The 27,037-nt window shown below is 39.2% G+C and overlaps 1 protein-coding gene across 1 annotated transcript; it reads left to right on the top strand.

Annotated features, from left to right (window-relative positions):
- Positions 1 to 117: 117 nt before the first annotated feature.
- On the top strand, positions 118 to 27,037 carry LOC139710080 (organic cation transporter protein-like). Its single transcript, XM_071622024.1, has 11 exons — positions 118 to 267; positions 1,359 to 1,613; positions 7,146 to 7,249; positions 8,884 to 9,038; positions 11,354 to 11,522; positions 19,317 to 19,455; positions 21,957 to 22,048; positions 22,414 to 22,622; positions 23,855 to 23,963; positions 25,665 to 25,883; positions 26,905 to 27,037. Exons 1-11 carry the CDS (start codon positions 118 to 120, stop codon positions 27,035 to 27,037), a joined length of 1,734 nt encoding a protein of 577 aa, XP_071478125.1.

Here is a 27,037-nt window from a genome sequence, read left to right on the forward strand (position 1 = left end):
GTGGAGAACGGAATGTGGTAATTGCTTGGAAATAAACCACCGGTTACTTGACTTACAGCGTGAATCTTGTGTTTTGCCAAGTACATTGTCTCTGCAACACCTCATAGACCGCAAGCAATGAAGTTTGACGACATTTTGTCAGAAATCGGTGAGTTCGGTCGATACCAACGATGGGTTTACACCATGGTCATCATCACGTCCATCCCAGTGGCCTTCCACCACATGGGTCAAGTCTTTTTGGCCGGAGCCTCTGACCACTGGTGTGAGGTAAGTGAGACCAGCGGGTCTTAACAACGCGACGTGTATACAGACCGCTTTACTAACAATGTATCAAACTTTATGCGTATCATATCAGTCTCCGAGGAACTTGAATTGAGAAATTCCAATCTCAATCTAGCGATTCCTGTCAACCACATTTCAAAACGCGCTTTGAATTCGGTTTAAATGCTTTAGCTATGTCCATGTTGGGTACGTCGTGAATGAAAAAAAAAACACCGAAAGACGCAGACAATCTGCACTGTATTAAACGTAAAATGAGAATACTGAACGTTCATTAGTCATTCATTCATCAGTCTTTTTGGATTTTTCACAACGTAACGAAAAATAATTTATGACTTGACTTTACATTCATTTATCAGGTCTCCTCTGGGGATTTTCGACTGAAGATGCTATTCATAGTAGGCATTTTTTATAGTTTTAATACTCCGAATCGTGTTGTTCTTTGAGGGCTTGTTGACCCGTAGTAGATGAAACGATTACATTCAGTCCAATCATAACCCACTATGCTTGAATTACATGAAGTTTTTATAGTGTTGTCCTTTATAAGATGTCTAAAGTCATTTAGGTATGATTCATCGATATATGCGTGGTCTGAATAGCCTTTACCATCAACGATCTTTCATTGAGATGAGAATGCACCCATGTCGAAATATATAGGGAAGAGTGAGCTGTAAACTGTGAGACCAAGCTATGTACTAACACTTTTAGTCACGCAATTGCAGTAACCGATGAGTTGAGAAACACTGTTAAATCCCATCAATCATAAATTAAAGTTACACTTCAATACAGCACCCGTAAGCACAGATGACATCATCACCAATAAGAAATTCCTCGATAGAAAAAATGGACGCCTGCTTTGAAGACAAACTGTAGAAATAGTAGTAGTAGTTTGTACAGTTTCATTCCGACATGTATTTAATGGTTCAAAACACTGTCGCCTGAATTAATCTTTCGTCTGTTTCGTTCATCAAGTCCATCTGTCAATTTGTCTATATGTCTCTCTGTCTGTATGGATGCATAATATAGCAGGACATGCATATTATGTTGTTCTATTTTAATTATTGGATGGTACATTGTAGGTAGCAGCGTGGGAGGACTATGATTGCGATGCTAACGGGCTCTCCGATGCCGAATGCGCCGAGTTCAAGCGAAACGCGAGCTCGCCGATGAACGGCACCGAAGAGCAACTGAAGTGCTACAAGTATGAAGTGGTCGACGACATGGAGTTCCATCCGGGGCTGGATCCTGCAAGTTACAACGACACCACGATCATCGAGTGCAACGACGGCTGGGTTTACGACAAGAGCCAGTATAAGTCTTCTATCGTCCAAGACGTGAGGACAATCTGCTACATTCTGACTTTTAGGCGCTGTAATAAAACCAACATATCAGAACCAAAAAAAAAAGGGCAAAACAAACAAAACCAAACAGAACTAAAGAGAACATCAGAACAGAACAAAAACAAAGCAAAACAGAGCAGAAATATTGGTCTTTAGCCGTGGCGGATGGGGGGGGGGGGGGGGGGGGGGGAGGGCGCACCAGGCACGCCCCCCCCCTTTTTTTTTTTTTGTTAAAAAAAGAAATAAAAAGAAAGTAATTTTGTAAAGGCGCCCCCCCTCTTTTTACGGAATTCCTGGATCCGCCCCTGTTTTTTGTTTTGTTTTGTTTTGTTTTTGTTTTTACAAATTGTGGGAATTCTTAAACCTTCGTTTTTACGAGGAGTTAGACTTACCACTCTTGACTGCCAGCACTGAAATCACTGCAGGACTGATAAGACGTATGTCCCATTTCCCCTACTTAGAGGTAGAGAAAGAGATGAATGAACTCGAAGCAAAATGTTATGGGGTATAATATGCTCGTGACAGAAACAAAACAAAACAATGGAATGTTTTGCCTTCATCTAAGAGATTCAGCAGTAACACAGCCAAGGATTTGATTAACACATAGGCATCTCATGGCAGTGTAGTACCACTTGAATTTGAGTCTTGCTCACATACCCTTATAATAAACTTCATAGATAATGCAGATACAATAACAATGCAAAATATTCGATTCCTTCAAGGAGAGTGTCCTGAAGTCCATTGAACAGTATTTTCACGACCTTTCACTGTAATCGTCTTCAGAATAAAATATAAAAACAAAAACAAAAACAAAACCGGCTTATGTTTAATTTCTATAATTTCATCTTTGGAAATCACAGACCGCTTTTTTGCTATTCGCAGATCACTATCTTCGTCATTATAAAACAAATATTCACAAATTCATGATATTCTTGCGTCGAGGTGTTTTTCATTGCAACTGATTGACAAATTGCCCTACATCGACGCAAATAAGCACTGAATTGATCAGTGTTTTTTAGTAGTAGCCATGATAAAAATAATGGGCGTACATACTCGAGCAGGATTCGAACCTACTACCTCCTGATCACCGGAGAGGCGTCATCTCCACTAGACCACCGAGCTTTCGCCCGACAGCAAAACAAGTGTTGGTTCTAATCCTTATAATAATATATCAATTTAATTATATATCAATTTATAAAGCGCTAAACCTATAGACATATATTCTTCTGCGCTGCAAAAGCTTCTGATGTGTTTGATGATAATAAACAGTTAAATGAAAAGATGTGTTTTGAGTCGTGATTTAAAGAATGCTACAGTTAGGGATTTCCGGACTTCAAAATAAAAAATGGTAGATCATTCCAGAGTTTGGGAGCTGCACAGGCAAATGCTCGGTCTCCCAATGTTACCTTTGTTTTACGTGTTGGAATTTGTAAGAGAAGAATGTCCTTGAAACTGCGCAGATTTTGAGTATGTCTGTGAGATTCAAATACTAATAATTCGGTTATGTAACTGGGGGCTTGACCGATGAGTGACTTATATACAATCAACAAAATCTTTAACAACATTCGTTTACGAATCGGAAGCCAGTGTAAATCTTTCAGAAGAGGAGTAATCCTTGAGAACCTGGGTTTGTTACAGATAAGCCTTGCGCGGGAGTTTTGGACTCGCTGCAGGCGCCCAACTTGAGAATCAGGGAGTCCATATAATAACCCACTGCAATAATCCAATTTACTAACAATACATGCTTGGACGATCACTTTCATACTATTCTCATCAAAATATTTCCTGATACGTCTAAGATTGTATATCATATGGTATGATGATTTACACACATTTGTGATGTGTGCTTCCATGTTCAGATGTGTGTCAAAGCACACTCCAAGATTCCTAACAACGGAAGATGACTTTACGACAGTACTTCCAAGCGATATCCCATGAAAAGAAAGCTTAGATATTTGCTTGGATGTGCCAGTCAATAACAATTCAATCTTACTGTCATTTAGCATGAGTTTGTTTTGCAGCATCCATTCACGCACATAATTGACACATGTTTCCATGTGAGTGATGCTTTGCTGCTGAGCAAGTGCGTCAGGTGTCAACGACAAATACATCTGTGTGTCATCTGCGTAGCAATGACAAGATACACCAGGAAACTTATCATACATATTTTTGATCAGATTGCTTGTGTATAAAGTAAAGGACAGAGGGCCCAGCCGAGACCCCTAGCCGTGGGACTCCAGAGGGCACTGGGGAAAAAAAAAATCAGAAACAGTACCATCAATATCGATCTGTTGATATCTATCTGCTAAGTATGACTTCGTCCATTTCAGAACAACTCCATCAACGCCAAAGCAAGTATTATGATTCCACTAAGTGGGAATGATCTAATGGTGTCGAAAGCACTGCTCAGATCCAATAAAAGCAATATGGTTACTTTCTGATTGTCCAATGCCATCGATATGTCACTCTTAATTCTGAACAATGTTGTTTCAGTACTGCGGAATTGTCTGTAAGCTGACTGGTTAAAAGGCAGAAGTGAATAAACAATAAGGTGATCCACAATTTGCTAATGGGCAGCACCTTCAACCAACTTTGAATACTTCTGGTTACTCACAGGCCGCAGATTACAAAATTCCATAGCATGCAGCGGGTACTGCGTAATTATTAAAATTCATGAAATTTTTCCGTCGAGATGTTTTCAATAGACGTTTTCACATCAGCCCGATAAAAATCCAAGCTCGAGATATCTTTTGCGATCGCAAATTAGCGCGCTATTTCATTTCCTATTAGGCGTTTTCACATCAGCCCGAAAAAAAACATCCAAGCTCGAGATATTTTTTAACTTCCCAAGTCAGAAAATAGCGCCCTATTTCGAAACATCGGGCTGATGTGAAAACGCAAATTCATATCAGCCCGAAGAGAATTGTCCCGAAATTTTTTTCGAGCTAATTCGACAGCTGAGCATGCGCAAACAGTGTCGGATATTAATACCAGTAGAGCTCGCGCTTTCAACGCCATTTCGTGATCGGGTTAATTTCCCAAGTCAGAAAATAGCGCGCTATTTCAAAACATCGGGCTGATGTGAAAACGCCTATTTACAATGATTTACGTCGATGTAGGCCAATTTGTCAATCAGTTGCAATAGGCGTTTTCACATCAACCGATGTTTCGAAATAGCGCGCTATTTTCTGACTTGGGAAATTTTTCCGGTATTTGATAATGTGAAAACAAATTAACGCGCTAATTGTATCGCTCTGATCGAGAAAATTTCTCGAGTCCAACTCGGGAAATTTCTAAAATAGCGGGATAGTAGTGTGCGCTATTTGATAATGTGAAAACGACTCGAGAAATTAGCGCGATGCATCCCATTATGCCTAGCGTGTGCGACCCGATCGATCGAGGCAAACTGCACACAAATCACGAGGAATTTTTGAGAGGGCACACACATTACTCTGTTTGCACAAACTCAGCTGTCGAATTAGCTCGACAAAAATTCGGGCTGATTCTCTTCGGGCTGATGTGAATAAGAAATGAAATAGCGCGCTAACTCGCAATCGCGAAAAATATCTCGAGCTTGGATTTTTAGGGCTGATGTGAAAACGCCTAATACGCGTTTTCACATGAGCCCGATAAAAATCCAAGCTCGAGATATTTTTCGCGATTGCGAATTCGAGCGCCATTTCATTTCTTAATCACATCAGCCCGAATTTTTTTTCGAGCTAATTCGACAGGTGAGTATGTGCAAACAGCATCAGTAATGTGTGTGCCCTCTCAAAAATTCCTCATGATTTGTGTGCAGTTTGCCTCGATCGATCGGGTCACACACGCTAGGCATGATGGGATGCATCGCGCTAATTTCTCGAGTCGTTTTCACATTATCAAATAGCGCACTACTATCCCGCTATTTCAGAAATTTCCCGAGTTGGACTCGAGAAATTTTCTCGAGCACAGCGATACAATTAGCGCGCTAATTTGTGTTCACATTATCAAGTAGCGCGCTATTTCGTTATCGGGTTAATTTCCTAAGTCAGAATATAGCGCGCTATTTGGCTCGAAATATTTTTCGCGATTTCATTTCTTATTCACATCAGCCCGAAGAGAATTAGATTTTTTTTTTGAGCTAATTCGACAGCTGAGTATGTGCAAACAGCATAAGTAATGTGTGTGTTCTCTCAAAAGTTCGTCGTGATTTGTGTGCAGTTTGCCTCGATCGATCGGGTCACACACGCTAGGCATGATGGTATGCATCGCGCTAATTTCTCGAGTCGTTTTCACATTAGGCGTTTTCACATCAGCCCGATAAAAATCCAAGCTCGAGATATTTTTCGCAGAAAATAGCAAAATAGCGCGCTATTTCGAAACATCGGGCTGATGTGAAAACGCCTATTATCAAATAGCGCGCTACTATCCCGCTATTTTAGAAATTTCCCGAGTTGGACTCGAGAAATTTTCTCGGTCAGAGCGATACAATAAGCGCGTTAATTTGTGCTCACATTATCAAATAGCGCGCTATTTCGCTATAGGGAAAATTTCCCAAGTCAGAAAATAGCGCGCTATTTCGAAACATCGGGCTGATGTGAAAACGCCTATGGAAAACACCTCGACGGAAGAATTTCATGAATTTAAATAATTACGCAGTACCCGCTGCATGCTATAAGGATTAGAACCAACACTTATGTGGGGCGAAAGCTCGGTGGTCTAGTGGAGGTGACGCCTGTCCGGTGATCAGGAGGTCGTAAGTTCGAATCCTGCTCGAGTATGTACGCCCATGATTTTTTTATCATGGCTACTACCAAAAACACTGATTTCTTCAGTGCTTATTTACGTCGATGTACCCATAGGGCAATTTGTCAATCAGTTGCAAAAAAGAATATACTCAATTCAAAATAATGATTTGTAAGATTTGTAAGATTTTATAGACTCTATCGACCCCCTCTCGGGGTATGAGAGTACAAACATATTTACAATATATGAATACAAAAATGCAAGTGATAATGTACATGTGAAAATAACAGATATAAATAAACATGTTTACTAATCAAGGCGTAAAGGACGTTTAACTACTCCACCACTACGCGTACACACATTCACATCTACTTTTTTTTTTGACGAAACTACTGTTTTTTTTCTTTGATTTGAAGAAAACTGAAACATGATTATTCTGACAAATTTGGCTAGTTTTTTTTTTTTTCAAATGGCAAGCATAAGCTAAATTGAATAGTTTGGCCATATGTAATGCACTTGGTCTACTTGGACGACTGGCCGTCAAGCTACTAGGTAAATACAATAGTCTCTCTTTGTGGAAAAAGATAATAACCCCACACATTTAGATTTGAAGAGGGTGTTAAGAAAATAATGAATAACTCATAACATAATCCATGTTGACAATGAATGAAAGCAGCTCTTACTTTGTGATGGAAACTGCTCTATCATCCCTGTGTGTGTGTGGGGGGGGGGGGGGGTTGTAATTTGTGATCACAGTGTATGTATTTTTTCTTCTTTCGTGTTTGATTTACTTTTACACAGTTCAATCTCGTCTGTGATGACGCGAATCTCGACAGTCTAGCCCAGTCTCTCTACTTTGTCGGCGTGCTAATCGGCTCTTTGTTGTTTGGCGCCCTCTCCGACATGTAGGTAACATCGTCCTATCTGTTTTTTTAAAAATGTTTATTAAGATTTCATTCAAATCATATAATCATCATGTAGCAACATTTACAGTCATGTGTTTTACTTTATGAAGATTGCGTCCATAGATACAAATCACATGCACGAGTTGTAAAAGGACATCATTCTGGGCGAAAAAAAACCCCAACAACAACAGCGCACCCATTTAAATTCGTTTCCGTTACTGCCATTTCAACCGACATAGATGAACTAAAACATAAGCACGTTATAACACAGATTACTTCAATGAAAATCTTCAGTTCTTCTCGCAGTAAAACACTCGATTCGGAAATTACGCTCTTATTAGCTCCCAACTCATGAACACACGCACATACTATTGCTTTTATTCCTTTCGCCTCTCTTCTCTCTTCTCTATTTTTCCTATTCGATACCCTTATTCTTGTCCCTTATTCTCATTTTTTTTTGTTCTTTTATATCCCACCTTGTGTTGTCCTTTTATGCCAAATAACGTTTAGAATACTTGAGAGTTTTACGTTATTATATTCTATGTGTTCTGTTCCTTCAGTTAAAAAAAAAGAATTGTTACAAGTCGTGATGTTTAGAGACCGTTATCCAAGTCGAGCGATTTGCTTATTGATGACGGTCTCCTCCGTCTGTATGCTTTGCGATTAGTCATGAAATATACCGTATGATTATATATTTGTAATGAGAACTCTTGTTTATATTTTCATAATTTGTGTATAATATGTTGTCATCTTTTTTTTTTGGGGGGGGGGTTCCAAGTGGAGAAATAAAACTTACAGAAACTGAATCTAAATTGTCTCTTCATGAGTATACTGAAACTGAAGCTAAATTGTCTCTTCATGAGTAAACTGAAACTGAAGCTAAATTGTCGCTTCATAAGTATACTGAAACTGAAATTAAATTGGCTCTTTATGAGTATACTGAAACTGAAATTAAATTGGCTCTTCATGAGTATACTGAATCTGAAATTAAATTGACTCCTCATGAGTATACTGAAACTGAAGCTAAATTGTCTCTACATGAGTATACTGAAACTGAAGCTAAATTGTCTCTTCATGAGTATACTGAAGCTGAAGCTAAATTGTCTCTTCATGAGTATACTGAAACTGAAGCTAAAATGTCTCTACATGAGTATACTGAAACTGAAGCTAAATTGTCTCTTCATGAATATACTGAAACTGAAACTAAATTGTCTCTACATGAGTATACTGAAACTGAAGCTAAATTGTCTCTACATGAGTATACTGAAACTGAAGCTAAATTGTCTCTTCATGAGTATACTGAAACTGAAGCTAAAATGTCTCTTCATGAGTAAGCTAGATTGTCTCTTCATTTGTATAATGTACCGAGGCCATTCAAGATGTAAGATCTCAATGTTTGCGTTGTTGTGTCCGCGTATGATATAACGTGCCCTAGCTGTTGTTGTATTTAGTTGGTACATTCTAATGTACAGCAGTATGAACAAATTAAGATAGTCATGGGTTGAGTTGTATTATGACGTTTATCTTTATACCAAGTGCCCTATATACATATCATACCCTGTAAGTTTCGTGTTGAAATAAATTCAGTTTTCACATTTTCAATCATAACATTGTCTTCTCCACTTTTCTCACAGCATTGGTCGACGCTATACTCTCTTCATTGCCCTGTTCGGGCAGTGCACTGTGGGCGTTGGGGTCGCCTTCTCCCCCAGTTACTGGGTATTTACCAGTCTCCGTGTGGTCTTGGCCGGGGCCAGTATGGGGGTCTTCCTTCTATGTTTCATCATCGGTGAGCACATTCCAACGTAATGAATGGACTGAGTGGTGGAATTGAAAGCTTCACATGTACGGACAAAACTGTTAGCATTGGTCACACAATCATGGGGGGGGGGGGGGGATGGGAAGGGAGGGGGGCCTTCAGCTCCCCCACATTCAGCTGAAAAAAAAAAACCCACAAAAACATAAACATAAACGAGTCACAAACCTATTAAACTCAGGATTTTCCCGGGATATAGCCCCTCGATTCCACCAGTGGCCTGTTGCATAAAACGTTTAACCTGCATGAGGAAAAACCCTGGTAAGAACTGAAAACTCAGGTTAGTATGATGCTGCCATTGTCTTAACACAGGAAAAACTTTGATAGAAATTAACCTGAGTTTTTCTCAGGCAAAAAGTTTTATGCAACAGGTCCCAGGAGATGCAAGCTGGATTCCCTGGGCAGTTCAAAGCCTTTTTTTTTTTCATTTATATAGAATATATTGAAATACATAGTTTAACATTGTTAAGCTGACTTTGATTGATAATAAATCAAAATTGATAAAATGAATTTGATGAATTAAATCAAACTTAGCCAACAGAGTGTCAGCAGTTTCACCAGAATCAGAATTTGTTAACAAAGTTATGGAAAATGGATGAGTCATAAATATGTTTTCACTGAATAATGATTATTATTGTTGAGATCAAGATTACCGGTATGTCTTTGACCGGTCTGTCCCGTTGGAAAGTGTAGGAATATATCACGTACTTTTAATTTAGCAACAACAACTCTTCTCGCCGAGAAAGTCTTCTTTACTATTTGTAATATGTCATTGGAACACACGCTTTTACACACGCGTTCACACACACGTTCACACACACACACACACACACACACTTGTTTTGCTTTTCAATGATATTTTATTGATTTCATTCAAATCAATCATAAATCAACCCATTCTGGGTGTAACATGAACATAAAAACGGTACAAATGCCATTCAAAAGACAAATCCATTACCAACACACACACACACACAAACACACGCGTACACACACACACACACACGTACACACACACACACACACACACACGCACACACACATACAAGTGCGCGCGAACTGATGGATATAAAGTTTCCTTTTGATTTCATGTGATTGAATGAAAAACGAAGTGAAGATTTGGGTGTAGACCAAAAGGGAGATTTCTGAGGTATAGTGACGTCAGCTTTAACTCCATCAATCTTACAGAAAACCAGTATTGAGCATGTGACATTGCAATTGAAAAAAGCGTTAAATGTTTATGTCGAAACGACCATTTTGCGTGTATTTTTTCTCTAAAAACCACGTTTCTTGTTTAATCTACAGAGTCTTATTTTTGATTGTAGAGTATCTGTAGATTCTTTTTTTTTATTATTTCATCAGTCAGGACGGAGTAAATATGTGTAATCTTGATTAAGAGGAGAGATGCATTTGTACGTATTAGCCCTTCATGTGCCTGCATGAAATGATAATAAAGTATATGACAGTGCGTATAATTGTGAGGCTGTCGGGCGCCAGCTCGAGTGGAAGCATCTTTACACACGTCAAAATTATTGACTCTGTTTTCTTTGGACTGTGACGTTTGTAGCGGAAAATTACTTCCGTGCTATAATCATTTTGACCGACATGACCGAGGCAACCGGTGCTGAGGACCATTTGTTGAGGAGTGTACTTTAGCTAATTTCTTCGTAATAAACAAAACTGTTTATCCTTGGCGGTGTTCATGCAGTTCACCCGTCTGTCGAACATTGGACCTCTCATTCTTTTGTTGGTGCTTCTCAAATCCGCGCGCACATATTTGTATAGCCGAATTTTGTTTGGTTACGTGCGTATGACACCCCATTAAAGTTTGTTCAACGCCTGTGCATATCGAAATATATTTAACTTTCATCACATACAGTCACAAAGGCATATATACACAGACACGTAATGTATCTACACGTATATAGGCACATAATTATAAACATAATGTATCCATGCGTATACGTGCACCCATAAACATATGAATTGTATATACTCCCACATTACCAAAATATGTGTGGTACTATACCTTTGTCAATATCATGCTTGTCATTATAGCACGAAAGCAGACATTAAATCATTCAATGAGTCTCAAAACCAGAAACTCATGGGCCGAATACCCCCCCCCCCCCAAAAAAAAAACCAACAAAAAACAACAACAACAAAACAAAAAAATAAAACAAAAAACAAAACAACCCCCCCCCCTTATATGAAGAATGTTAATCTATTAATGTGTTTTGTTTCTATCTCTCTTTTTTTTTCATTATTTTCATTAATTTGACAACAAGGGACCGAGTTTGTGGGACCAAGCAAGCGAACTTTCGCCGGCATGGGAATCAACCTAGCCTTCTCCGTGGGTTATATGATCATCGCCGTCTACGCCTACTTCATCAGGGATTGGTGGATCCTCCAACTCGTCATAACGGTCCCGTCCTTCCTTTTGTTTTTCTTTTACCCGTGAGTCCTTGCGTACGCTTTACAGGCAGGCAGACAGACAGACAGACAGACAGACAGACAGACAGACAGACAGACAGACAAAAGTATACCCTCTTGACAAGAAGTTGTCACAACAATCATATATACAATTTGTATATAGTTATATACAAATATATCATGAATAAATTCCAAATATACCGACACGAATCTACCTTGGGAAGGAGATAAGACATGTGTGAAACAAGTAACAAAACATCAAAGTGTGACGTTAAGCGTTCTTTAATTTCAGATTCGACGCGGTATACGTTCTTCTTGGATGATAAAGTTTCGAGCAAAACAACAACAACAGCAACAACAACGACAGCAACAACAACAACAACAGTTTATGTTACAAAGCTCATTCTCCTGAGAAATGTCTAAGACGTTGTAACTTTGCTGTGATGTAACTGAAAATGGCTTATAAACTTTGCAATGCCGCTAAGGAACAACACTTTCGTCACGTGCTTCCGTTTTGCCGAAACAGGGCAGTTTAGATCTCAGACACTTTAGACATTATCAAAAGACTAGCCGGAAGACGTAAGGAAGGCGATAGGTTTGAGGATGCAGGTGAAACACGAAAATGAGTTGACTTATCAAAGGTATAGTGTGTGAAGGTACGATTGTTGAGATAATTAGTCTGCCAGAACAGCTTGACCCAAATGAAGACGCAACAATGATACCCTGTAACTCGCATCCCGTTGCAGAACGTTGCAATGGTGTTTCTGCCAAACTCGAAACTTGACGCACACGTATACACCAGCTTAACAACAGCCGTTTTGTTTCATTTCTAACCTTCCCGAAGCAATTAAGCTGTACAAATTGTGGACTTTGACTCCAATAATCGATTAGGTATGTGATGTAGATCGCTTATCCGGCCATTTCTGCCAGATCATCAGCAAAACATGAACAATATTTTATCTAGGTCACAAGAATAATGTAGTACAATTGATAGAGGACAGAATATCCCATATATAGCAGCTGCTGAAACAAGGTTTAACCTTGGTAGTAGAGTTTTCCTCGCATTGTTTTACACATTGGGGAAGTGTAATTGTACTATCAGACTTGGACATCGGACACACGAAGTGCACTTGCACACACCATATCATGCCCTGTAGGATCACATCACAATTAAATGAGTCTCATTAGACAAATAAGACCTTCTTTCACGCAAATCTAACCCGATTGACACCATTATAGACGTCATTGTATTTTAACAGCAAAGTACATCACAAGACATTACCAGCGCATGTGTAGGTCTATAGGCTACGCCGAGCAGCTTATGGTGCGTTCCCACTGCCGATCAGATCAACTCGATCAATCCCGATCAAGCTTTTTTGGCCTGGTCGGGCTCGCTCGGCATTGGTATTCGGGGTCGATCTACCTTGATCGGCATCACTCCTGCTTCCTTCACGATAATTTTGGACATGTCCGAAATATTCGAGTAGGAAGCCCGAACACCAACAGCTCGGGTAGTGATCGAGAAGAGATCGAGCTGATCGGGAATCGGTCGTATAGAAATCTAGTGTGGTCGGGACGGATTTTTCCCCGAGCTCAGTTCCCGATCATTTCGAGTTATACTCGAATGCTACACGATTGATTTCAGATCATCTCGATCCAGGATTCATCATTTTCATGAATAACTCGACCGCTACACGACCGATACAGGACTGCTATCGATTGATACTCGACTAAACTCGATCATGCTTCGACCGGCACTCGATCAAATACCGAGCACTTTTTGACAGTGGTTGCAGCAGGTGCAAACGTACTTTCTTAGCACTCATTTATTGTTCAGGTATTAAGAAAAAAATATATGCAGTCCTTGGTCACGATAAAAAGTTATATGTCGTCAGTATCTTCAGCCACTCCTGGCCCAATGAAGAAAAGAAAAGGGCCATCACGAAGAGAGAAAAGACAACAAACCCTAAACAACAGACATGGCAGAATTAGATTCTCAAGACAAAAATACCAGAAGAAAGAAAGGAAACACAACTGAAACTGAGAAAAATTCGGTTTTCTGGCAATATGACTGTAACGTGAAAGGAAATTTTCTAGATTATTTACTTTACTTATAAACTGAGAAATGTTTCTTGAATTCTTTTGCTAGCTTGTCTGTTTCAAAGTTGAAATTGGTTACGTTGATATAAAATCTATTTCTTACGCTGACGTGTTAAAACAGTAGTTGTAACGTAGATTCATAAATGCTCAGTGACTCACTTTACTTTCATTTACGTATATGTTACATTTTTGCTTCGCTTAATAAGTTTTTTTGTTATTGAGAGTTGTATGTACATTGCTTGAATCTAGAAATTAATATGATACATGTATTTTCTTTTACACACTCTTGGGCCTATACTTTATCAATGAATACTCTGTACATATTTTTAATTCACTTTTTCATTCCTTAATAATGCGAACAATAATGACAAAGATAACACCGACTCATTAGGGTTGTAGAACAGCTTTTTTTTCCAACTCTATATAATGGTTCATTTATGGGCATATGGGCCTATTTTCATTTTTAATAGACCAATTTAATTTCAGCCCACCTATATGTAATGCACTTACGAAGCGTGGCGGTGGAACATTTTTTTTTTCTTTTTTAATGAGACATTAAACTTAGATTTGTATTCGTCACATCCACTGCAAATATCGAATGCATATGAACGAATCTATTATATTATACATGGTGTCCCGGCAGACAGAGTGCTACAAAACTGTCTCTTATTTAAAAAGATATGAGCAACTGAATGAAATCGTTGCATTATTCAATAGAAAGAACACCTCAAATTTTATTTGACACAATGATAATCAATCTTCGTGCAGGCGCTTTGATCTCCATGAAAATTTGTGATTTACAAAATCTGTAACTTTGGGCACTGATATCCAACTTGACTGAGCGATAGTGAAGCCGTAAAAACTGATAACGAATGCGTCAAAAATAGCTACTGAAAACGGATAAAATGAATGAATACAACTGAATGCATTTTTTGTACCTTTTTGAGTGGCTTATTTCAGGAAAAATGACTATAGAATCGAAACGCCTGCACGAGAATTGATGATTGTGGTTTCAAAATAGGAAGTGTTCTTCCATCAACAATAGGTTTTCCCGGCCAATTTCGCACTTTTGTCAGTCCAATTCCTAATTGCTGCATTCAATTTTGCAAAATATACCATAGAATGTTCGGTAGTTCAATTTTATGATCTCTTCATTCAAATTAATTTTGGAGCATTCAAATTACCTTTAGCCTCATTCTAATTGACACTTTTTCGATTGAAATTCGTAAAACAAGCACCATTTGGTTATTCGTTCATTCAGTTTAGAATGATATAGTCACGTGATCACGGACATGCTGCTCTCGTTAATTCCAGTTCATTTTTTGGCAATCAATTTAACATCTTTTGCAGTCAATATTTAGCACGCATGTTTATGGTTTGCTTCTTTCTTTATTTTCTTAACATAGTTATTGTTTTCCAAGCGTCATTACATTTCATATTTTCGTACTCATTTCAGAGATTTTAGCAACATTTTTTTTTCTTTAATGTGCTTAGTGACTCTTCAAGTCCGAGGATAGTGCAACATGTGCATAGCCACAACTTCTCTCGCCGTTGAGCGCTTTATTCCGTGTGTCGGCCAGTTGTAGGAAGTCCAGGTTATGATCATCAAATATTCCTATAATTCTTTTTCTGTCCCCTTGAGAAATACGTCTGTATCTAACTTGTGCCGTCATGACTGTAAGAAGATGAAGTTAAACTAGAGTATTGGTACAGGTAGGCCAAAAATGTCATGTATGAAAGAAAAGGGGCGTTACAGAACAGCATACTCGAGTTATATACGTTACAGAACAGCAACCTCGAGTTATATAATATTATGGTCAAAAGTACGATACTTTTACTGCTTAACAGTGCGTGGATGAAACAATAAGTAACATAGAAATACGCGTTTAAATGTTATCACCTTTTCAAAAAAGAAATAACATGACGTTAAAGGGATCGTATAGTTTTGGTTGAGACTTAATTTCAGGTTTCCAATTTTTTTTTGTGTGTGTGAGGTAATAAGAAACCTCTTATGATAAATGAAAGAGCATGTAATTCCATGAGGAATTCAACATTTATTTGATGAAAACTGGTTTTGAAATGGCTGAGATATCCAAAACAGAGCGATTCTAATAAAGTGTGGGACCCACATTAATACTACGATCGCTTTGTTTTACTTTGTCTTTTGGGTGTTTCAGTCATTCCAAACCCGATTTTCATCAAACAAACTTTGATTTGAAATCTTTGAAGGCTTCCGTGGTGGTAGAACGTTGGGTGGTAGACGACTTCACGGTGCACCACTTTTCTTTCTGGAGTAAGTGAGTGGCCCTGAAAAGGGCCTACCCACTCCCGACGTTTCGGCGAGCATGTTCTCGCCGTTCTCAAGGGAATCCCTTGAGAACGGCGAGAACATGCTTGCCGAAACGTCGGGATTGGGTAGGCCCTTTTCAGGGCCACTCACTTACTCCAGAAAGAATACGCGATGCACCGTGAAGCCTTCTACCACCCAAACTTTGATTTCCTCTTAAAATGGTATGCTCTGTACTATTTCATAAGTGTTTTCTTGATATCTCGCAAAAAGTTAAAAGCCCAATTCTCATCTCCACCAGGACTGTACTATCCCTTTAATTTCAATGAACGTGTTAGGAACTTGACTGCCCATACGCGAAATTGAATGACTGAAATACCCCTTTCGCCAGTGCTGGCGAATTTGAATGACTGAAGAGCACGTGCCAATTCGAATGCCCGTTTTACGAATTCGAAAGGCACAGGGGCAAATCTCATTGATCGTAATGATAAAATGAACGAACAACTTGCAATTTTGAATGACAGAATGTGCAGTGATGAGGATTTTCGCTAAATTGAATGAACCTTTTATCAAATGGACTGACAAAACTGCAACATTGGCCGGTAAAACCTATACTAAAGATAATCATTTCTTTCGTTCGTTCATGCTTTTGCAATTAATAATCAGTTTTATTGCACTCTTTTGGGCCACGCCGTATTCAAGCATAAATACTGAGTTGTCTCATATAACCAAACGAATACTGTAACCAATTCTTCTTTCACTCGATCACTGTACGAACCTGCCGACCCGTTCGATGCAAGATCTTACACAGATCGAGTCATGTCGAGCTGGTCTAAGGAGTCTAGTAGAAATCGACTATTGACCGTGTAGCGATCGTGTATTGATTGTGTGTAGATCGGGATGTTCGAGTAGAGATCTGTGTGGTTGTCGAGGAGAGATTCTGGAGATGTCGAGAATGGTCGGATGTGGATCGTAAAAGATCGAATAGCGGTCGGGAAGGGATCGTGTTGAAGGATGATCGAGCATTTGGTCGGGATTGCTCTGGTAAAAATAGGTGATCGGGATTGATCGTGCTTGATCGAGTTGATCTGATCGGCAGTGGGAACGGGGTATTATTTCCGTTCAGTAAAGTGATCGTTTTGGTAATATCCGGTGCGATTGATCTGCGTTTGTAACAAGATAATGTGAGCTTCTCACAGGGATCGTTGTCATGCTCAACCACTGAATTTCAGAAATGATTAGGGGATGACTGTCATCAAAGGAGACACCCTTGGAGTGATTATCGAATTACGTATGCAGCATCGTGTAAGACGTCATCATAATCAACTTCATCATTTGGTTAGAAATTTGGGATCATCAAGCCGCCATCCCCTATAGGAAATATCTCACTGAGCCGGGGAATGTTTGAGAACGTCTACTAGCGAAATTTAGAGAATTCTAAATTTTGTCAATTTTCGAAATCAGTTACACAATCAAATCCGCAAACAGTTTCCATTGTGGCAAGCAGCTTCTTTTTTCGCAAAGAAATTTTTAACACGTTCAAACTTTCTTTGCGACAAGTTGTGGCAAGAAAAAAAACTGTTTGCGACACTGTAAACTGTTTCCCGAATTTGATTGCAAATGTTAAAGAACTTGATTGCAACTGTTAATGATCCCTAACGAAACATACATTCCCCGCGTTAATTTGCAAACAATCGCCGCTCATGCTAGAGTCACACACGGCCGGGTCACAAAACGGATTTGATCTGGGTGAAAATGAGCCGGAATAGTCCCGGAATGGAGGGTTATGCTACAGTCACACACGGCCGGATTTCGAATCGGGTCCATAAGGAATTATAACCGTATCGACCCGGTTCGAGCCGTAGAGACCCGTATTTACCCGTATCGAGTCGTATAAAAATCCGCTTTTTAAATCCTTCACTGAATCCTTTTCGACACCTATCGACCCGTGTCAACCCGCTTCGACCCGTACCTACCCGGATGTAAACTTGTCATCCGTTGCATTGAAGGCAATGCGGCATACGGCAAGGGTCGATACGGTTTAACGCTGCAGGTTGCAGAGGGTGGACGCGAGTCAATGTGGTTCGAACCGGGTCAATTCGAATATCAATACGGAATTGAAATCCGTGAGAAAATTTTGAACATGACCAAAAATTTTCACCGCCGTATCGTAGCCCCTGGAATCCATCAGAAATTGACACGGGTTACGATGCGGGTCAGTGCGGGTCTCTACGGCTCAAACCGGGTCGATACAGTTTTGATTCCTTATGGACCCGGTACGAAATCCGGCCGTGTGTGACTCTAGCATCAGTGAGATACCCCCTTCACTCCTATCACGGATCTTAAATCCTGGATGAGTTGCCTGTGGCAATGTCAGTCCAAAAGTCAAATAAACAAAACGGTGAAAGTTAATTGAAGATTTGCGTGCGAGCAAATAGGAAACGTATGTACATGAACACGGGATATCATCCCCATCTAATTTGTATATTCATCATAGCTTGTGATTAATACCGCTGTATCATAAAGCATAATGAATTTTCCAAGCTCTGTTCAGTAATGTTTCTGTCATATTGATTTGAGATACCCCAATTCTATTTACTTTCATTGTCCTTGATTGTTGGTTTGCTATTTATTCAATTTTACTTCAGTATGCAGTGGCACTGCAGTTGGTTTACTTTATTACAATCCAATTTTAAAAAGGAAATATCTTCTTTGGAAATATAATCTTTGGATAACTAATGAATACAACTAAGTTGTATTCATTATAATGAATACAACTATATTGTTATCCACATATTACCGAAAACGGGAATAAACTGTGCGCTGGTGAATCACGGCTTTGATACCTGATGTAAAACCTGTTAAAACATGTTTCTCATGTTTCGTTTCTCATACTTATCTCTTTCTGTATATGTATATGTATATGTATATGTAAGGATAATATGTATATGCATATGTATATGTATATGTATATGTATATGTATATGTATATGTGTACATGATATGCATTTATCTATGCATGTTCGTAATATGAGGAGTTTAAATGCAAACATAGATACATCCATTTCTGTCAATTTAAGATATTTGAGATTAAAGCTTCTGAATAACACAGAATATGTGAACAAAATGTATATCATGATTTCAGTAATATCGTGAAAGTTATTTCTACTTATTTAACGAGTGCAGTGTGATTGAAAGGATTATTATTTTTCTCTATTAGTTTTGATAATGACCTTACTTCAAAGAATTGAAATGGCGTTTTTCTTTTTCTTTTGCGTTCGATCTCTTTTACGTGCATGTTTGATATATTAGAATGATTGCTTTATTGATTAACTAAGTCGTTAAAGCATAATTGTATTGATATATTTACCTATAATACGTATCATGTCAGTCTGTATGAATATATCTGTCTACATGTCTCCTTATAATAGGTTCATTCCAGAGTCTGCCCGTTGGCTGATTAGTAAAGGCCGCACTGAAGCGGCCACCAAAGTGGTGGAGAAGGCCGGCAAAGTGAACAAAGCAACGCTTCCCGATCCCATCTTCACGGACGAGGAAATCAAGGAACAGGTATATGTACACATATACGTATTCTATCATCTTAAAACCCCTGACTCTTCTCTATAAGGTTCAAGGGTATTAGACCGAGGGCTACCGGGGAACTCCGCTCAATTAAAGAGAGGGGTATGTGGACTTGCTAAACGCCATCGATGCTAATTCGTATTATTGGTACACCACCTGAGCCGAAGAGTGTTAGGCTTTAAAACATTTGCTAATTACATATTACACAATGTCTTTCTCTTTTACGATCGAGCTAAAACAAATGACAACAGATGAGAGAACAATGCAATGCAGGATTTGACAGCATTTCCCGTTGACTTCTTTAATAGGCGCGTACCCGGGTTTGATGTTTATATTTACACAGTGAAAATCACTGTTTTTGTTTCCAGAATATGAAGATTTGGAGTAATCATGATGGGAATGGATTAACTACAACTAATCTTTGACCTAGCAATTCAGTCAGAATTTGACCCTCACGCATAAACAGATTGTTTCCCCTTGTTACCAACCACAAAAGCCACTGGGAAAACGACATGCCTATGTACTCATGTTATCACAGCTCTGTTAAGCATCGGCCTAATGAGGCACACTTACCCTAGATCTTCCTCTTTGGGAATTTCCTACTGAAAACACACTCGCTTTCCCCTTTTGGTAATTATCTCGATAATTAATCTCGCATTCTTGAAAGTTGGAGCTGAAAATAGAAGAGAACAATGGCAGTAATAATGAAGAGAAAGAGTCAGGGAAAGTACGCGCTTAATTCTAAAGGCCTATTCGCAAATTATCATCTTTGAGCTTGCCAATTCAACCTAAAGTACACTCTTGGACTCAAATCAGCTAGGTTTCACTTTTTTAAAGGAGGTGCATCTTAGTACTGAATATTCCTCAGACATTGGCTGTTGCGTTGGCAATTTTGTTACATCGATTAAGGTGCAACTGAACTCATCATCGTTATTGGTAAATATTTAATAATGTGTTGTACACAGCACTCAATCATTTCAGAAACACTGGTAATGACAATTATGGCAATAACGAGATGATCTTATCACAAGATTTGCTGCATGTTCTCCCAAACGGCAGTGCCACTATCATTGTACAGGGCCAAGCATAACATTCCGGGGAGTTCACGAAGAGTTTAAGTCGAACTTCAAAAGTTCAGATAGACTTAAAATTATGGTATGCCGTTGGTTTCTCTTTTCAGTTTTATCTAATGTTTTCAGAATCCATTTCAAATTATTACCAAATTTACAGAAACATTTTTTGTCCCTTACTTTATTTTGTTTATTAACACCTGTATGAAAAGTCTCCAAAATGTTCATTCTTACATGAAAAAATGAATATTACTGAAATCACACACATCCTGCCATAATTTTCAGTTGATCTTAAAATTAAAGACTTAAATTTTTTGTGAAACACCCCCTGGTCCTCTTGATGCTGCTGCTCCAAGGTTGTAACATAGGGGATAGAACATCTTGATCAATGATTTAATTGGTTATTGAGCGTTGAGACCACGATCTGAATCCATTACTTCATCCACTGCACTAACACAGCGCTGCCATTCACTGCATGGGCACATTGAAAACTCGGCAGGTTTCCCTTTTTTTTTCTGACAGTTGCAGGTTTCCCTCTTTTTTCGTGGCAGTTTTTTTCTATCTTATGCATGCATCGCTGACAAGTCGCTTGCAGTGAGCGAGTGGCACTCAATACATTAATTTTCCATATTTTCCGAGATCTTCAGATGATATACGAAAATCTCACTCAGGAGGAGGAAGAAAGAATATCTGGCATGATAAATATTACTGAACTGAAAACTGAAAAAAAAAAATATGCCTGATTAGAGCCCAACCATTTCATGTGTACATTTCCAGAAGGATATACTTTGACTGAATATCTCTTTAGGCGATTCTCACTCTGAAATTGTGAATCCCATTCAGAACAGTAATTATAGTCCTATATGCAGAGCAGTATATAGTCCTATATGCAGAACACAATTACATTAGCCGACGTAATACACCTATAGCCATGATGCCGTCATGATGAAAACTGCAGAAGAAACTGATATACTCGCTTTTGGAGCCTCTCTCTTCCTCCTGGTCGCTGCGATCCCCAACAAAAAGTCTCAAGTGCTCTTCCTCCTATACAGTGCACTCCCGTTATAACGAACACGGTTATAACGAAATTCCGATTACAACGAAATAAACATTCAGGCCGCAACATTATTTGCTCTATGCTTTTGATTGTTTATTTTCGGTCATAACGAAATTTCGATGTAACGAAAGAAAACTGCCCGTCCCGAGGACTTCGTTACAACGGGAGTCCACTGTAGTTCAATGTTGGTGTCAGCCATGGTCTTGTCTCAAAGGGGGGGGGGGGGGGGGGAGTATTGTGAAATGACCTGTACTTTTAGTTTCTTTCTTGAAAGTTTCTGATCGAGTTCATGAACTCCGATCAAAAAGATCTGTAGGCGGAATGAAAACCATTTTTTGGTTGTTTCATTTACTGAACTTCAGGAAATTGCACTGAAAGCCAAACAAGCCACAGCCCTTGATCTTTTCAAAACGAGGAATCTGAGATTACGGACACTGAACTGTATGTTTAACTGGTGAGTGCTACGCTTTCTTATTCTTTCTTACTCTGTATCTCAAACGAAACGTACTTCAACGATTTTCACCGCAAACAAAAGTTAAAAGTATACCAAACCATCTGCATGAAAACAAAATAATATATCTCTCTTTTCTGCAGCAACCATTTGATAACAACAGTACTAGAATATCCACTGTTTACATTTCTATTAGTGCACTGTCAAATGTGTATCTTTTCAAAACTTTAAGAAAAAAGTGTTGATAATGGAGCTATGAATGAATATGAAGGCTGGTAATAATCATACAATTATAAGTTATCAATGGTTGAAAGATTAATCAGATATTAGTGATAGCAAATGAGCCATGTCTGTCATCGCAATCTCAGGTTCGTCAACACGCTGGTTTACTATGGCCTGTCTTTGAGCACCTCCGACCTCGGGGTCAACGACTACGTAGCGTTCTTCATATCCGGTGGAGTGGAGATTCCCGCCATCATCTCTGGCATGTTCGCCATCGAGTACATCGGACGGAAGTGGAGCACTTTCGGCTACATGGTCTTTGGCGGCGTGGCGTGTCTCTGTACCAGTTTCACTCGTATGTATGCTGAACGCGGACTGTGGGAAGCAAAACCCTCACATTATATTATCACATACATTGCATGTACACACATTTTGTTATAATTATTTTTTTAAAAAAGTGCACGGGTAGAGCCGTTTAAAAAGTGCCAGAGAATGCAATCTTGCAAGTCCGAGAGCACACCTATATCCAGCTGTTCGATGAACTAAGAAGTTGCCCTTTAATCGGTAAACTACAATACACTTTAAAATAAACTCGAGCTGTGACTGAAGATTACCGCAAGAAGTGGGAAATTAAATGGCAAACAATTTAGGCGCAGGGACTCGGAAAATGTTTGAATCCCTCCACATGCACACACACATGCACACATACACACACTTCATGAGTATGTATGGTATGTCATTAAATTCTCGCATTTTTTGCACGTCAAACTAAGGGAGGAAAGGCAAAGAATGGGATAAGTTGTTAGTGTTGGACATACTTGTGCCATGCCCCCTTCCATGAAAATGAAATAGAAATCAAAGTCACTTTCATCTCGGTCTGGTAAACACGTTAATGATGTCACTTTTATGTGACAAGTCCTTTCCGAATTCGTGGTTGCATATATCTGTATATACATCTGCAATAACAGGTGACAGGCGTTCCTTGACCGAAACGGGTCATCCCTTGGTCTTCCCCAACAGGAAAACGAAGAATAACAATGAGAAGAAAATCGAAAGCAAAAGACAGAGTGTAAACCGTTTACTGACAGGTTACAGCGAAGTGGTTCAGTCATCGACAAACCACCTGCTATTCCTATGTCATCCTTGTGCCCTACATTGGAACTCTTCCTATGGCAAGCACGCGATGTGATGTTAGCATAACGGTTCTTCATTGTTGTTGGAGTCATTCCAACTATCCTTTATTCTCATCTGACTGAAGTTGCTACCGACATAAATGGCGGAGATGGAAAAGTATGGTTAATGATTCCTTGATAATTCATGATGATTTAAAGGGACGATGTATACAATTTTGGTTGAGATTGGACTTCAGATTTTTTTTTTTGGTCTGTGTTTTTGTGTGTGAAAAAAAAATAAAGGTCTATAATGATCTCACTTTTAGTGCACCTCAGGTACATTAATTTACATGCGTCCTTCTCTCACACACCCATCAACCTCTCCCTAGACATCATAATCTGATCATTTTGATTTTAGTCCACATTATCACCATCATGAATAGTGACGTCACTTTGATCTTGAACTGTTCTACAGCACTCGGTGCATGGCGCACCACTGTTGCTATGTTGGGGAAATTCGGCATCGCAGCCTCCTTCGCTATCATCTACGTTTACTCTGCAGAACTTTTCCCGACACCGGTCAGGTACTGTTACCAGTATAATTTCTGTTTTTTTATGCCTTGCCAAGAAGTGGTGCCGGAGGCATTATGTTTTCGGGTTGTCCGTCCGTCCGTACGTCCGTCCGCATTCGTTTACGCGATAACTTGAGTAATATTGACTGGAATTTTACCAAACTTGGTCCAAGTATAAAGTAGATGGGGCAATTAGTTGATTAGATTTTGGGTGAAATCGGCCGAAGGTCAAAGGTCAAGGTCAAATCATGAAATTGTATCCGTTTACGCGATAACTCAAGACTGGAGCAAGTAAATTTCACCAAACTTTGTCCAAGGATGATGTATGATGGTACAATTATTTGATTAGTTTTTGAGTGAAATTGGACATAGGTCAAAGGTCAAAGATCAAGGTCAAATCCTAAAATTTAACTGTTTACGTGATAACTCAAAACTGGATGAAGCAGCTTTCACCAAATTTGGTCCAAGAATGATGTATGATGGGGCAATTAGTTGAGTTGATTTAAGTGAAATTGGCAAGAGGTCAAAGGTCAAAAGGTGAACTCAAATGCTAAAAAATGTTGCTATTTCCCCCATATCCATGGAATGTCCGAAGTTATTTTTTAAAAAGAAACTTAGTGTAGACATGTACTACAGCGTAAAGATTCTCCAGAGAGAGTTTCATGTCATAAGGTCAAAGGTCAAAAGGTCAAAAGGTGAGGTGAGAATGTTACAATTTCACTTTCTTGCAAATGGTTCAATGTATCTTCATGGAACTTGGTACATACACATGTATTGACTGGCAGGGATTATCTAGGGAATGTAGGGGTCATGGGTCAATAGTCAGGGGTCAAAGGTCAAGGTCAACTCAAAATTTTACTATTTCCCTCATTAACTGGTATCATATGCAATGCTTGCATTATCATTTTTAAAACTTGATATATACATGTATTACCAAATGTAGATTCTCTCAAAGGTCAAAGGTTAAGGGTCAAAGGCCAGGTTTAAATGTAAAAAGGAAATCTATTTTATACTGTAATTACACTCTTTCTTCATACCTTGAAAATTACTCAATGTATAAACTTACAAAAGGGTTGGTCAGAAGTCGAGTAAAAATCCTCACTTCCCCAAATGCGTGTACTGCACTCTTAGACAACTATAGCAAACCTAGTTCAAGGAATGTGAACATTCAAGATATTCTTGACAAACCTGACGTTTCAATATTTTGTCAGTCATCACACATTGTGAAGACATTGTACCATACACCTGCTGTTAGAATCATGCATTATGGCGGAAGCATGAGTCGCCATAGCGACTTTTCTAGTTTTTTCCTGTACTTTATGTATCATTTATTCATATCTCATTTTCTTGTATATATTCATATGATGATTACTATATCAGTTAATTTACTAATGATTTTTTTTTAGGGGGGGTCGATTTACTCTGAGTATTTTCTAGGGATACTCAGGATATCACTTGGTTTTCGTCATTACGCTGTTCGTTGAACCTTTCATCGAAGAAGTAGCAAAAACTCAGGGCAATATCTTTTAAGCACATTCTTTAAAGAGGAAAATTGTTGTTCATTTCTTCTTTCCAATATTCATCATCTAAACTCTGCGTAATGCATTGGTCGTGTGTGTGTGTATGTACGCATCTGTGGAAAAGTAAAGGAAGTATTAATTTGAAGTTCATTTTTTACGCCCAACGGCCCTTCTAACATGTACCTCTATCCAGGAGCGTTGGTGTTGGGATATGCTCCATGAGCGCTCGTATAGCTGGAATCTTAGCTCCCATCATCCTCCTCCTCGCCGAAACCTGGGAGCCACTGCCCGTCCTTATCTTTGGCATCGCCTCGATCGCCGCCGGTCTGCTCATCCTTTTCTTACCCGAAACTCTGGGCCAGAGGCTTCCGGAGACCATCGAAGAGGGAGAACTGTTCGGGACAAGCAAGGCGTAAGTCAACAAATGGCATTCTCGTCTCAAGGCTATGTGTACTACTCGTATTTCATGCAGGCATACTACAGCAAGCATTGACCTGGAGAATAATGACCTCATTGATCATAATAAGTTACATGAAGTTACTCATTCGAAAACAATATCTTCGTCATCATGCCTACATACCAAAAAGTAGGAGTGGTACACTTGTAGGATGCCCGCCGTCACTTCGTGCATGTGTCCGTAACATTATTTTGTGTGTGTGTGTGTGTGTGTGTGTGTGTGTGTGTGTGTGTGTGTATGTGTGTGTATTAATAATGGTGGGATCCCTTTAATAAACAGTTTGGTATACTAGCACTTTAGAGACTACTCTGGGTAGGTAGCACTTTCTAGTTTCGGTTTTTCCGGTTTTTCGATTGCTAGGTCTGAGGATTCAAATTCACGAAATTCTTCCGTCGAGATGCTTTCCTTGCAATTGATTGACAAATTGCCCTGCATAAACGTGAATAAGCACTGAATTGATCAGTGTTTTATTTCTTTTTTTTTCTTTTTTTTATCATGGCTACTACGAAAACACTGATCAATTCAGTGCTTATTTACGTCGATGAAGGGCAATTTGTCAATCAGTTGCAATGAAAGCATCTCGACGGAAGAATTTCGTAAATTTGAATAATTACGCAGTACCCTTTACATGCTATAAGGATTAGAACGAACATTAATTGCTGTCGGGCGAAAGCTCGGTGGTCTAGGGGAGACAACGCCGGTCTGGAGATCAGGAGGTCGTGGGTTCGAATCCCGTTCGAGTATGTACGCCCATGATTTTTATCATGGCTACTACTAAAACACTGATCAATTCAGTGCTTATCTATGTCGATGCAGGGCAATGTGTCAATCAGTTGCAAGTCTGAGGAGTTTGAAAGTGTGATGAATCATCTGCATGGACCCTCTCACCATAATGATCTATCATACAACGATATACGTTGCAATTACGTACTTTGGAAATCAACGAATCTTGATTTTGTTTTTTGTACTGCTGCAGGAAGGAGAAAGAATACGAACTCAATACGGTCTCATCTTCTGTCGACCAGAAAGAACACGCCTACCAGGAGAATGGCAACGGGGCCGTCAATAAAGGGTTCGTCGACGACTCTACGTCGACGGAGAAAGCCTAG

This window comes from Diadema antillarum, unplaced genomic scaffold (assembly GCF_040938485.1).
Source record: "Diadema antillarum isolate AM-2024a unplaced genomic scaffold, OU_Dant_1.0 seq00001497_RagTag, whole genome shotgun sequence".
In the NCBI taxonomy this organism is placed as follows: domain Eukaryota; kingdom Metazoa; phylum Echinodermata; class Echinoidea; order Diadematoida; family Diadematidae; genus Diadema; species Diadema antillarum.

What these genes read in the sequence shown, in the direction of transcription:
- LOC139710080 (XM_071622024.1), top strand. Translation starts at nt 118, where the DNA reads ATGAAGTTTGACGACATTTTGTCAGAAATCGGTGAGTTCGGTCGATAC. An exon ending in TCTCTGTACCAGTTTCACTC is followed by an intron (nt 22,623 to 23,854) that starts GTATGTATGCTG and finishes ACTGTTCTACAG; the next exon opens with CACTCGGTGCATGGCGCACC. An exon ending in CTGTTCGGGACAAGCAAGGC is followed by an intron (nt 25,884 to 26,904) that starts GTAAGTCAACAA and finishes GTACTGCTGCAG; the next exon opens with GAAGGAGAAAGAATACGAAC.